This window comes from Rosa rugosa, chromosome 3, assembly GCF_958449725.1.
Source record: "Rosa rugosa chromosome 3, drRosRugo1.1, whole genome shotgun sequence".
NCBI classification, from domain to species: domain Eukaryota; kingdom Viridiplantae; phylum Streptophyta; class Magnoliopsida; order Rosales; family Rosaceae; genus Rosa; species Rosa rugosa.
The window spans coordinates 30,239,299-30,252,576 of record NC_084822.1 but is presented as its reverse complement, the minus strand read 5'-3'; the positions used below and the strand labels follow the sequence as shown (position 1 = coordinate 30,252,576).

Below are 13,278 nucleotides of genomic sequence, written 5' to 3'. Positions count from 1 at the left end.
TTAGATAGGTTTTCCGGATTTTACCGGACTCTTATGTAAGTGCATGTTAGACTCTGGCCTGTTTTTATGGCTTTGATATCTAATAACATCAAATCCTTTCAAAAAAAAAAAAAACATATATATCATACATTTTTATGTCACATGATCTTAATCATATTTTTAATTCTTATTAAATATATATGAATGCTTTAATTTTTTTTTTTTTGAAAGGATTTGATGTTATTAGATATCAAAGCCATAAAAACAGGCAGAGTCTAACATGCACTTACATAAGAGTCCGGTAAAATCCGGAGAACCTATCTAAGCCAATACTAAACTCATTAAAGTCTAAAGGGACGCTCGCTGGATAGCAAGCCTAAGCAAGCAAGAACAACCTCGCTATTCTAAGGAAAAATCATTCATCTAGTCTAATCTGCCAACACGCAATTGTGGTACAAATACAACTAGAAACATCTTAGAAAAAAGCTCATAGAGATTACTCCAACTTTAGAAGGCTTGTAACCAGATGTCTAATAGCAGAGACCTAGAAAAATGCTAGCTCCTTCCCCTTAGGGTTGGAGCCAACACCCTCCTCGGTCTCTTCCAGAGCCAACAACCTCGGCAACAGGTTGGTCTTGCTCTTCATAACCGAAGCAATTGCAACAAACTCAACCAGCCCAAGCGTGAGCGCAAAACCAGGCTCAAGAAACCAAGCCCACATCTGAGCAAATGGAGAAGAGCCCATCAGCCCAAGTTTAGGCCCAGGCCCACAAGCCCAAGCCCAAACCCGAGCAGCAAAAGGGACAACAGCCCTAGCCCATATTGGCCAGGCTGCTGCTGCCGCGTTCCACCTTTCCGGAGGTCGCCCGGTCCACTGCACCATTAGATTCGACAGAAACTGCGAGCAGAGATCGCTGGCAACCCAAGCCTTCGCACCCCTTACTTCAAATCCCACCGCAGTCAACCAGAAATCTGCCCCCAGCCGAGATCAGGCGAAGCGAGCCTCGTCCAATCCTGTAGAAAAACACCACCTCCGATCCGCTTCTGTGCTGCGATTGGAGTCCCGCCTTGAAACAAATCGCAACTCTCGTCCAGATCCCGTCTGTCTCCCCACAAAAACCACCGACCTCGCCTTGGGCTCGAGGCTGTAAGACTCACCGCCGAGTACTACCAAACTCGGTGTCAACACTGCTGCTCACCTCCAACGATGGTGCTGCTAAAACGCGGCTAGGGAAAAAACCCTAGCAGAGCGTTTTCTTTGTATGATATATATGTTGAACGCATATTGGTGAGGGAAAACAAAATAAATCCTCTTATGATTCATGACCAAAATCTAAGTCAATCCATTATATTTGCAAAAAAATAAAAAAAAATTAAATAATTAATCATGTGGTACAAAAAGTATAGAGGAAAAAATAAACATTAAAAAACGAATGTTTTTTTTTTTTGAGAATAAAAACAAATGATTTCTTCATTTTTTTTTTTGCACAGCTAAAATAGAAAAAAAAAAAGTTCATGGCATTTTCTTATTGATTAGACATTAATATTTTTTTTTTTGAATTGAAGAAATAACTTTATTGATAGCACTTAAGCAATGTGATTACAATAAAATTGCATTACATCACTGATGCAATCTGGGGTACTGGCAAGCCAATAATAACTCTCAGTGGCCGCAAAGGCCATACGAGCTAGTCTATGTGCAACTCCATTGCACGTTCTTGGAGCAAAACAGCATGTAACATTCTGTAAACTGTGCATAGCTACCTTAATATCATCTATCAATCCTGCCGCTGCAATAAGCTCATGATTGGTAATAGTTAAGTCATGTGTTGCTGCAAGGCAATCCGTCTCAATTACAACATTACTAACCTGCATGGAATGGAGGAGCTTGAGACCCTCTCTGATAGCTAATAACTCCGCATGCTTGGCAGAAGCAACGTTGGATGCAAGGACAGCAAAAGCTGCTTGAAACTGCCCTGAGGCGTCTCTAAGTACGCCACCCAGTCCCCCGTTCATTTGGTTTGGCAAGAAGCTGCCATCAGTATTCAACTTTCATCTACCATCAGAGGCTGGTTTCCATCTTTGCTTTTCATGCACAGTAGGCAATTTGTTAACTTGCCTGGCTTGTCTAAACTCTTCAAGCCATGCCAGCGAGCTCAAAACAAGATCATTTGCAGTTTGACTCGTGCCATTCCACAACATGTTATTTCTATTTTTCCAGAGTGCCCACAACATCATTAAGAGTTGGTCAAACAGCTCTTGTTTAAGATGTATGGCCTGCTCAAGCATCCATTCTTTGAAGAGAAAATTTGGTAATAAACTGCTACCAAGATTGATTAAGAAATGTAAATTTAGTTAAGATTTATAGAGTGATTAAATCATTGAGCTAAAATTTTTATTTTAAAAATAATAATTTGTTTGCAAATTATATAAGTAAGGTTATTTGAGGAAGTTTAGTGAATAAATTTAGTATTTGAAAATTTGATAAGAGGTGTAAAAAGCATAGAGGTCAAATGAGTAAATTTGGAGGTTCCAATAGAAAAACTCTTTTCATTATTAATTTTTAGAATTTTTCTCGAAATTAATAAAGGATAAATTTATTAAATTTCTTGTTATTGTGCCTTATTCTTATGTTATTTGTGAAATAGAAATATTTCGGACGAAAATTACTCGGAACAGTTTGTTTTCGGGAGCTCAAAGGTTACTTTTTTATTCGTCACTTTTTTGTTGAAACTTTCTCATTGAAGTTATAGAGCACGTCAATACGAGTTCGTGGACATGCGGCATGTGAAAATTGGAGATTTCCAAAACATGAAACTTTCTCTCTCCCCAGAAAAAAAAAACCCTAACCCGACTTGTTTTTGACAAATCGAGCTGAACCCAACTCCGTCGTCCGACATCGCACAACAGTGCCACCATTGCCGTTTTTTCTCTCTCTCTCTCTCTCTCTCTCTCTCTCTCTCTCTCTCTCTCTCTCTCTCTCTCTCTCTCTCTCTCTCTCTCTCTCTCTCTCTCTCTCTCTCTCTCCCTCCCCCTCCCTCCTACCTACCGTGACCACTCACTCACCTCAGAAACCACCGTGCATGGCGTAGCAAGGGTCCTAACACAGCGGTGGGTCGACGGTGTTGCTTCGATCGATTCCTCCCGTTTCAGGGCTCAAACCCGACTGGGTTTTGAAGTTATATGTTGCTAATTCCTCCATACCATTTTTGAAGATCGATCCGAAGTGTGTTAGAATCTCGATTTGAAATTTCTAGCTTTCGGCGACAATCTAGCTCGATCCAAGTCGATTCAACCTTAGCTCTAGGTATGAAAGTTGCTTCTTTCACCATGATCTTCACTTTGACCGGTTGGATCACCCTAGTTTTGAGGTCGGTGCGGCGAGCTATTTTTTGCTTTGTTATCTCCTACTCATCAATATGAACATGTTGATATATGGGTTGTGTGTTATTTCGATCATTTAAAACATGCTATGTTTATCGTAGATTAGGTTCGTTCGATTTTCAATCCGTGAAGATCCGACCGTTGGATCGTCTTGTTGTTTTGATAAATTGATTTTAGAAGTGTTCCGGAGACCGTAGGTTCTCTCAAATGAAGTTTCATCTCGATTGCTGTAACTTTTAGTTTTTAAATGCACGATTCAAACTTTAAACGCTTTTGTTATTCATTGGGTTCTAAGTTGAGACCTTGATTTTCTTATGTGCTTGATGAAGTGTGTTCTGTACTTTATCTTGTTCTCTGTGTAAAGACGCAGCGGGATATTGAGGTGAATGAATCTCACAATGTTCTTTTCTGAACAAAGTTACTTTATTTTTTGTATTAATTGTTAAATTGTGAACTTAGCTATAAAAAATAAATGTTTGTTTTAAAATGATTATTTGACTACGGTTCAAGGTAATTGAAAATTGGATTTTTACTTATATTGTTTTGCTTATTTAAACTGTAAACTATAGTCGGTATTAGTAGCATTCCTGGGAGGATGACTACGTGTACATATATTTACGTGGTATTGTGGTGATTACAATTTTAGTGATGTTGACCTCTTAAATGTTTTCGGTCTAGTGTGACATCTTTAAATGTTTTCAGTCTAGTGTGGTGTATAGTGTGACCTTGGGTAGTAAATTAGGAACCAAGCCTTTGGCGAAAGACCCGATCCAGTTAGTGCTCTAGTCTGTCTGCCAGTGTATTCATGGGGGTAACTGCGCGGCTATTATAACTCATTATTACCATTTTTGAAAGTAATCTCATGTGTATTCCTTCCTTTATTGTCAAGAGGGACATCATTTTAGTTTTGATTTGTTGAGTTTTGAAAATAGTCATTATGTTGATTTGTTTTCCTCCTGTTGGAAATGTAATTTTGTACCAAATAAAAAGTGAAATCCACACTTCTCATTTTATAATGCATGTTTCATTCTTTGTTAACTAAAATTTTACCTTTAATAACTTAAAATTTATCATTCAAAAGAGTGTAGATTGACCCAGTACCATTTGGTCTAGTGGCATAAGTCTCCCCTTTGTAAGTGGGAGGTTGTGAGTTCAACTTACAAAAAAGACTAGTTGTTGATGTGATAAAAAAAAAAAAAAAAAGGTGTAGATTGTAAAATAAGGAGTCCGAATTTCACTCCTAAATTTATAATTTTAAAAAAAGTAGATTGTAAAATAAGGAGTTCAAAATAAAAAAAAGTTTTTAAGACCTCAAAACCATTCCCAATTTTCCATTGTAGTGCCTCCCTCCTCCCAGAAAACTCACTTGAGATTGGGTTTAGGGTTTGGTGAATCACAAATGTTGGGAAAGGGAAGGAAAGTTTCCGGTCGCGGCGAGACCGTGGCGGCGAACTACGCGTTTGGGCCGCATGAAGACGACATAATCATCAAGCACCGACTTCTGACCCGCACCACCACCACAAGAGGCGAACCGCCGTTGAAGAAGCTCCAGAAGAAGTTCACTTCCCTCTTCGTCGAGCTCGACAAGGACGATGACAACTACGCCGACTGCGACAAGCTCGCCAGAGCCTTCCTTCAAGAGCTCTCCACCTTCGAGATTCCCCTCCTCAAGAGCAAAGCGGTCGTGGACGCCAATCTGAGAGAGAAGCACAACTTCGATGAGCTGCGGGAGGAGATTAACCGGCAGATTCTGCAGGCGCAGACCGACATTGAAACGCTTAAGAAGCAACTGGAGGAGGCTAAGATTGAGAGGCGGCATAAGGAGGAGTGCGAGGCCATTCGGAGGTTGATTGCTATGCAGCCGCCTCGGTCTCAGACGCTCAAGATCATATCGGATTTGGAGAAGGAGATTGCGGCTTTGGATTCGGAGAATACTGCCAGTTCAAGGATGCTGGAGCTTCGTAAGAAGCAGTTTGCTCTGCTCTTACATGTGGTATGTTGCTGTGTTCAATTTCGTAATGGTTGATTGTGTTGTAAGCGCTAATAAGGTTGAGATTAGGTCTGATTGTTGTTGTGCTGTGTGTGTTTCCAGGTGGATGAGTTGCAGACTACTATAGAGGAAGAGCAGAAGAGTTTAATTGAGGAGAAGGAGCAGAGAGGGGGGATGGAGGATGCAAATGGAGGACCGGAACCAATGCATGTTGATTAAGGGTGTACAATGCATCTCAGATTTATAATTGTAAGATTCTATGCTCATACATTTTATTCTATTGATGCAATGGTCTCAATGTTGATTGGTATAAGAGAGTATAGGTTTGTCTCAGTTGTAGTGTGTGAACGACTTGTAGAATCTCTTGCACATCTGGTTCAGAAGAGAATGACGGGAACTTTCTTCGTACTAACTTCTATGTAGTTCAAAGCTTTCCTTGAATGTGTAGCACTTATATACATCAAATTAGTAGCGGAACATTATGGTTTTTTCATTTAGATGATTATGAGAGTTGGAAAATGCATATATTTCAGTGTCAATGACATGCTTATGCTTTTAAATACCATGTACTGTTACTGTTGGACCTTTACTCAGCTGGTAAAAAAAAAGAGAAGGCTTGACTGCGAGATACTAATCTTTTCACGTAAAAATAAAATAAAATATCAAATGTTTATTAGCAGGCTAAAAGGATTATATTCCTACTAGGGTTTAGTGGTCAGGCCCATATTTTGGCTCTGTCATTTGGGGTTCTAACCCCCTAAGGTATCCACCTTATTTGCTACAGTTTCTTGCCTTTTAAAGATTGTAGGGTTTGGCGGGAGCTTCAGCTATAAACCCACGTATGATTGTGGGTTTGAGGGTTTCTGGTGTCAATATATATATATATATTTATATGTTAAAAGCATGCTAAAAGGATCAATAAAACTTGTTATATAATCCTGTTTGTATCTATATTTTCATTAGATGGTAAGGTTTCAATATTGTTAGGAGAGGTTCATGGGGAGACTATTTTGTGAAGTAACTATATTGTCTGTGCTAGATTTGCCTTTCATTTTCATCTCCCTTGATTGAGTAAAGTACTTGTTACATGTCTATAGTGAACTGGTTCTGCAAGTTATGGCATTCAATATGACAGGCCTATAGTCGACTCCCTGTTACATCTATATCAATCTATGGGGCCTGGTCCATAGTTGACTCCCTGTTACATCTAAAGTGAACTAGTTTCATCTCCACTCCCTGTTAATCTACATCTATCTCTTTCTATTCTGAAGACACTAGATGTGACTCATTAATTGAATCTTATGTTGAGAGATTGGCCCAAGGTTCCCCTCTGGAGTTCACTAGTTGAATTACTTAGTTCAATGTAAAGTACATATGCTGTAGTTTACTGAATAACGCGTAATCCGGGCCGTGTACGGTTCTAATTTCTGCTCAGCTGGTAACTGAAAAAGCCAATAGTTGAGTCAATTCAACACAGTTGATCCGGATTAAAAAGATGCAGAGTTGCCGGATCAAGGGTGTAAGGTTTTACAGCGGGTTGGGATGTTGCTTTATGTGGAGTGCATGCTGGTTCTATTGCTTCCATATCTGAGAAAGATGGCTTTGTAATATTTTCACCTGGGTAAACATAGTTGGATGAGTTCTAGTTTTCTAGTTTTCACCACGTGGTTTGTTTGAGTTTTGAGACTGTAAACATACAGGATCTACATGGGCAAGTCAAGGTTAGGGCTATCACTAGTGAAATATACGTGCAAGAGAGTTTCACAGGTTGTTAAGGATGTAAGAAGAGAAATGAGGTAGAGCATGTGAGAGTTTTGCTGGTTCATAAGGATGCAACAAAGACGGGAAGAAAACACCGAGACGATGGTAATATGGGTAATCAATTAAGTATTGTGTTTCATGGTTGGTGTGCTGCAAACTTGTTCCAATCCAACTGTAAGTTCTTGGGTTTCAACTGGTCCCAACTATTCATCTTTATCTGTTGGTTTATATGGAATGGCACAGTAAGATCTTTGTTACTGATTTCAAGGGTCCATATAGTGCCTCAACTATAATTTTCCAATAAATAACAGAATGGATATCTCTAAACTCTAAGCCTGCAAAAAATCATAATACAAGGGTGGAGATGCTATGTTGGCAAACCTGAGATTGGTCATTTTAAGTTTAATGTGGATGGCTCTAGAATTGGGGAGGGACTAATTGGTGCTGGTGGGGTTATTAGGGACAGTAATGGTGTGTGGAGAAAAGGTTTTATGAAGAACATTGGGCGTGGAGAAATACTTCAAGCAGACGCCTGGGGTTTGTTTACTGGCCTCCAAATGGCTGTTGAGATGGATATTAAGCATTTGGAAGTGGAGACTGATTCTGCTGTGTTGTTTAACCTTCTACACAATACTGTATTGTGCTTCATCATCTTGGAACCTTGTTTAACAATTGCAAAACTTTGGCACAACATTTTGAATCCTACTCTATCAAGCATATTTACAGAGAGAGGAATAAGGTCGCTGATATTTTAGGCCAAAGGAGTCTTGATCAAGATCTGGGAACTTACAGCTTCAATACCAATCCACTTTTTACTATTCAAGCTGTCTTAGATGACATTGATGGCCTAGTGAGGTCTCGTTCCTTTGCAACAGCTTTGGCTGTTTAGTTTCTGAGTCTTTGTTTTCTTTTGTTTGGGCTTCAGGCCCCCTTGTAACCAAAAAATAAATAAATTGAGTATTGTGTTTCCTTGTCTTATTTATCGGTTTGATTGGTCTCAGCATTGAATTTGTTTTGGAACTTTTTAGTTTTTACGTATTGCTCAGACTAAAATAACTTCCGAATCTGCATCCATTAATTCTTTGTTCTATCTGTGTTGAATTAAGAAATGATCTTCCAGTAACTTGGTGGGTCCCTTGGGTCTACATGTTTAAAGGAACCAACTTGCCACTGATTTTTCTGTTATTCTGAAATATTATTATTATCACCTCTCTTCCATACACGAAATCAAGTCATTGAAGTAAAATAATTCAAACATAAGAAACACTTTGAACTGCATTTTCCTAAACTTGAACTGTTTTGTACACGCTAAGCAGTGGAACCCTTTGAATTAGGTCTAATTTTTATGGTGTTCAGTGTCTTAGGTGGATCAGTTGCAGGCTACCACAGAGGGAGAGCAGAAGAATTTAATTGAGGAGAAAGAGCACAAGTATGCACTGGAGAAGTAGGGCTTGAAACTGATGCCTGTTGATTACAAGTGTATGAGAGCATCTTGGATTTGTAATTGTAAGATTCTATGCTCATAAGTTCTACTGATGAAATCATCTACATCCCGATTTTTTGTAACAGGCATACAAGAGAATATAAGTTTCCTGCCCTGCAGTTGTAGTAAGTAAGCAATATTTTAAAATTCGTAACTTTTAAGTAATCGGTAGAATTTCTTGCACACCTGCATTAACATGTTCAGATGTTGAATATAATATTGGCAAAACTTTTCTTCTGTTACTAGATGAAGTAGATGCTATAAACTTAGTTCTTGAATTCTTTGCATTTCCATTAGCAGTGTAACATTACAGTGCATTTACATACATAAGGGGAAGCTGAAAATGCATATTTTCAGCATCAATTTTGCTTTTTCAAATGCCATGTACAGTCTCATCGTACCTATCTACTTAGCTATTTGCTAAAGTTCCCTGCCTCCCAAAGATTGTAGGGTTAGGTGAGTTTGAACCCTGGAATGCAATATGGTTTGGGTGATTTCTCGGTTTCAGAGAAATGTTACGCTACAGGGACGCTATAAAGGATTTATATTATTTTTTTTAAGTAACCCTGTTTGTATTTATATTTGCTTCGCCTGTGAGGTTTCACTATTGATTGTCCAGAATAGGTGATGGGGAGACTTTTTTTGTTAAATAACTGTATTCCCCATGATAGATTTGCTTTCAGTTGAATATTTCTGGAGTATGTAAAGTAATAGTTAAATAGTCATAGTGATAGGTTTTGTGCGTGTTATGAGAGTGGGACTACTTGGAAGGGGATTGACAGGACTTGTCTTATGGCTTGGGAAATTGGGATGCAATGACATGGGGATACTTTGAGGTAGCTTTTCGTCACAATTTTTTAGTTCATGTTGTACTTTGTTTCTTCTTAATGGTTTATGGTGATATCCTTAGCCTAATTTTTGGTTTTTTGTTTTTTTTTTCTTTCTTTTTTTGTTTTTTAAACACATAGTGGTCTTTGTGACTTTGTATGTGTGATTATTTGATGTTTGCTTCTACTACCTCCTATTCTACAAGTGGGGCCCAAGCCAAGTCAATTAGGACAGAACTACATAAGAGGTGATGGGGTACAAACAGATACTTTTGGATTGTCCTTACCATCTAAGCATAGGAAAACTTATTTTAGGGATAATTGACCTTGAAAAAAAAGAAGTAACGACCTTTATGGTCACTCAGGACCAGACTGAAAATGCACTCATGTTTGATATCTAGTTGACTCTTACCTTGATAGAATCCATAAGGGTTCCTGACTAGTTGAGAGCTAATTAGTTCAGTTTAACATATGTCGGCCATGTTTACTGAATCATTTGAAATCAGGGCTGTGTACAGTTTTAATTTGTGTTCGTCTTGTATTCCAAAACTCAAAAAGTAAATGGCTGAGCCAATGTATATACACTAGGTTGATTTGGAATAAACTGAATTGCAGATCTATTGAATCCATGGTGTGAAAGATTTTATGACGCCTTGTGCATTGGGTTGAAATTTTTTGTTTTAGGTGGGAGTATGTGATGGATGGTGTGTTGCTTCTGTACTTCAATATGATGGCTTTGTAGAATTTGTACCAGGGCAAAGATTGTTCGGCGAGTCTCAAATTTTAGTTTTCACCAAACAAGTTGTTGCTTGAGTTTTAAGACTGTAGATAAGTGGGATTTGACATGTGCAAGTCTAGGGTTGGGGTTATCAGTTGATAAAGAGGTAAGAATTGAGCAGGAATGAGATAGGAGCAGCGTCTGATGGTTTTACAGGTTGAGAGGGATGTAACAAAGAGGGAAGAAACACCAAGAATCAATGGTAGTGTATTTGCAATCAATGTTTTGCTTCATTGGGTCATTTATGTGTTTGGTTTTTCTCCAATCTCCGTTATGACCCTAGCAACATATCACCCTTTAATTCTCTTCCATAGTTATGTATTTATTTCCTGTTACAACTAGGAGTAATCCTTGCTACAGTGGCGTTTGCCGGTGTTTGTGGTATTTCAGTGCTTGATAGCTGTCACTAAATGGTGAGAATTCGAAACAGCCATTGTACTGTGACTAGGGCTTTCCATATGGATTTCTTTTTGAACGTTTCAGACAGGCAACATTCATATATGCGCATGAACTATAAAGTTCGGATGCACAATAGCCTTTTCTGACTCATACATGCATGATGTATGAAGCTTTTTCTTATTGAATGTATTGAGTTCCATGTAACCAGATTGTTTTGTTAGTAGAGCCCAAGAATGTTTGAAAAGTAAATTCTATTAATGTATGTTTGAAAACTAAATTCTATTAATGTTCGAAAATATTACAGCACACATTCCTAGCAAGATCTATATTTCCAGTTCTGTCACTATTAATGCCATCTATAGCCGAATGCTCAACCATGAACTAAACTTTCTGCCTATAGCCAGGGGCAATTATGAAGAGTAACCACACACAAGTGTCACGATGCAACTTCACCACCAACATCAAGATGAACAACTTCACCATATTCGACATCACGTGGATAGTAAAAAAAGCACAGAAATTGAAGCACATTGTTCCCGAGAGTACTGCCATAGAAATGGCACAACATGACCAAAACTTTAGCTTAAGACAAGAATTCGAAACCACCAGTCTCGTGCTCACCAAACCTAGTGCAGTTGCTATAATTGATAAAAAGTTAAAAATGCTCTTTAAAATAGCTAAGGAGCCAAGATCGAGTCTTCTAAACATACTCTAACGTATGATCTTTATCAAACCAACGAATGATTTTTAAAAACCCAAATACTTTTCCATGGAACATTTATGGGGAGTATTAAGAATGTTAGTGATCTGATCTTTCCCAAATACTTTTCCATGGAACATTTATGGGGAGTATTAAGAATGTTAGTGATCTGATCTTTCTTTTGTCGTGGTGTTGAAGCAGAAAAATTGATAATAAACTTATGATAGTTAACTTTTTGGCCAGATGCAAGTTGAAAGTTATACAAAATATATATCCCTGAGAGTAGAAGCAGCTTTGGTTGAAGCTTGAGCAAAAATTAAACAATGATCGACAAAGTATAAGTTAGAAATTCGTAATCCCCTAGTTGAAGAGAGAAATTCCATATGATAAGTCTTTTCAGTAAATAAATTAAGATTCCCTATAAAAGGTTCAATACATATAAGAAAAGGTATGAAGATAAAGGATACCGTTGTCTAAGTCCCCTAGATGGGAAGAACCAGTGTTCAAGGTTTGATATAGGACGATTTAGTATTTCTTCATTCATTCCCATCCAATCCAAAAAGTATACTAAAGCCTTGTTTACTGCAGATTAATTAGCCAACCAAAATGTAGGATTAAAAAACAAAAGAGTAAGCAGCTCGAACCACGCAATAGTATAATATTGGGGGGGGGGTTTATTACTTTATTACATGTTTCATTGGCATGAATAATCCTGGGACTGAAAGTCACGCCTTTGAGCAAGTTTGTTGTGGAAGATAAGGAGCCAGGGCGTTTGGAAGTAATTATACAGCAAGCCCTTTTACTACTAAGTGGTGCATTTGTTGCGAGTACATGAACTTTTGTACTAAAATTTCAATGCATGCTATTCGTAAATGCAGTGGGATTAAAAAAATAATAATAATAACTAGATTGCTGCTGAAAGTGTATCTGATTATTAATTTGAAAGAACTTTCAGCAGTTTTCAAGCACTGCAAAACAAACTTTGTTTCAGTTATCATCTAACTTATCATCACACATTCTATCGAAAAAAACTTATCATCACACATAATCATCTGTTAGATATTTTCTGTTAATTACCTAACATTTAAAAATATTTTTATTGAAAGGGAATAATGTATCTAGACTTAATTTATTTGATGATTTTTCTTTTTCCAATTATAGATGAGGTTTTGAATTCAAATTTTCCTCCCCTAGAATCAAGAAAACTAAAACAAAGAATCTTTTTTTTTAAATTTATTTATTTATTATTATTTTTTTTTAATGAAATTGGGTGTCAATCCATTAAAAGTAGAAAATGTTACAAAGAAAATAGCTCACCCGAACTGGGCTATGACAAGATTGAGCAATTTTTAGGGACCCTAATTGGCTAAGAACCAAAATGTAACAATGAAAAAGGCCACCTAACATGCAACATTATCGGATTATCCTAAGAGAAGAACCGAGATAGTTTCCTAACAATGAAACCAAGAGATAGTTTCCTAACACTATTAGGGAAAGAACTGGAACGAAACCAAGTGCTAACTCTAATTTATTCTTTGACCTACAAAATACCCTACTCTAGGGCACCCCAAGGAGTGCTACCGTCAAAGACATGCTCAGTCTTGACCTCCCCGATCTTTTGCATCACCACCACTTGCGTCTCTTCTGTCACCTTAGCCACGATAGCTCCTCTTGCTCCAGAACTTTTACAGTAGCCTTGAAAGCCCTTTACTTTATAGGTTTGACTTCCCCACTCAGCTTCAGCTGTTCAGGATGCATACCCTCCGGTTTGGGGTTATTTTTCCTCCTCGGAGGTCATCCCAACTTAGCCTTCTTAGCCGGAGACACCAAAATAACTCCGTTGGTGGTTTTCAAGGCCAATTCAGGTTCAAACCCTAACTGGACATCAGCATTGCTCGACGGAGCGGCATCCATTGTAGGTCATACCCTCTTGCTGTATTGGACCAAAGTCAATGGTGGACCTGCACACTTCTTACC

At 38.1% G+C, this 13,278-nt stretch overlaps 1 protein-coding gene across 1 annotated transcript; it reads left to right on the top strand.

Moving 5' to 3' along the window:
* Positions 1-4,674: 4,674 nt before the first annotated feature.
* Positions 4,675-8,839, top strand: LOC133740514 (THO complex subunit 7A). Its single transcript, XM_062168471.1, has 3 exons — positions 4,675-5,356; positions 5,456-5,602; positions 8,471-8,839. Exons 1-2 carry the CDS (start codon positions 4,763-4,765, stop codon positions 5,570-5,572), a joined length of 711 nt encoding a protein of 236 aa, XP_062024455.1. The 5' UTR covers positions 4,675-4,762; the 3' UTR covers positions 5,573-5,602; positions 8,471-8,839.
* The last annotated feature ends 4,439 nt before the right edge of the window (positions 8,840-13,278 follow it).

Excerpts from the sequence above, each read along its gene's own strand:
- LOC133740514 (XM_062168471.1), top strand. The coding sequence starts at position 4,763 with ATGTTGGGAAAGGGAAGGAAAGTTTCCGGTCGCGGCGAGACCGTGGCG. Across the intron at positions 5,357-5,455 it reads TTGCTCTGCTCTTACATGTG|GTGGATGAGTTGCAGACTAC; the intron begins GTATGTTGCTGT and ends GTGTGTTTCCAG.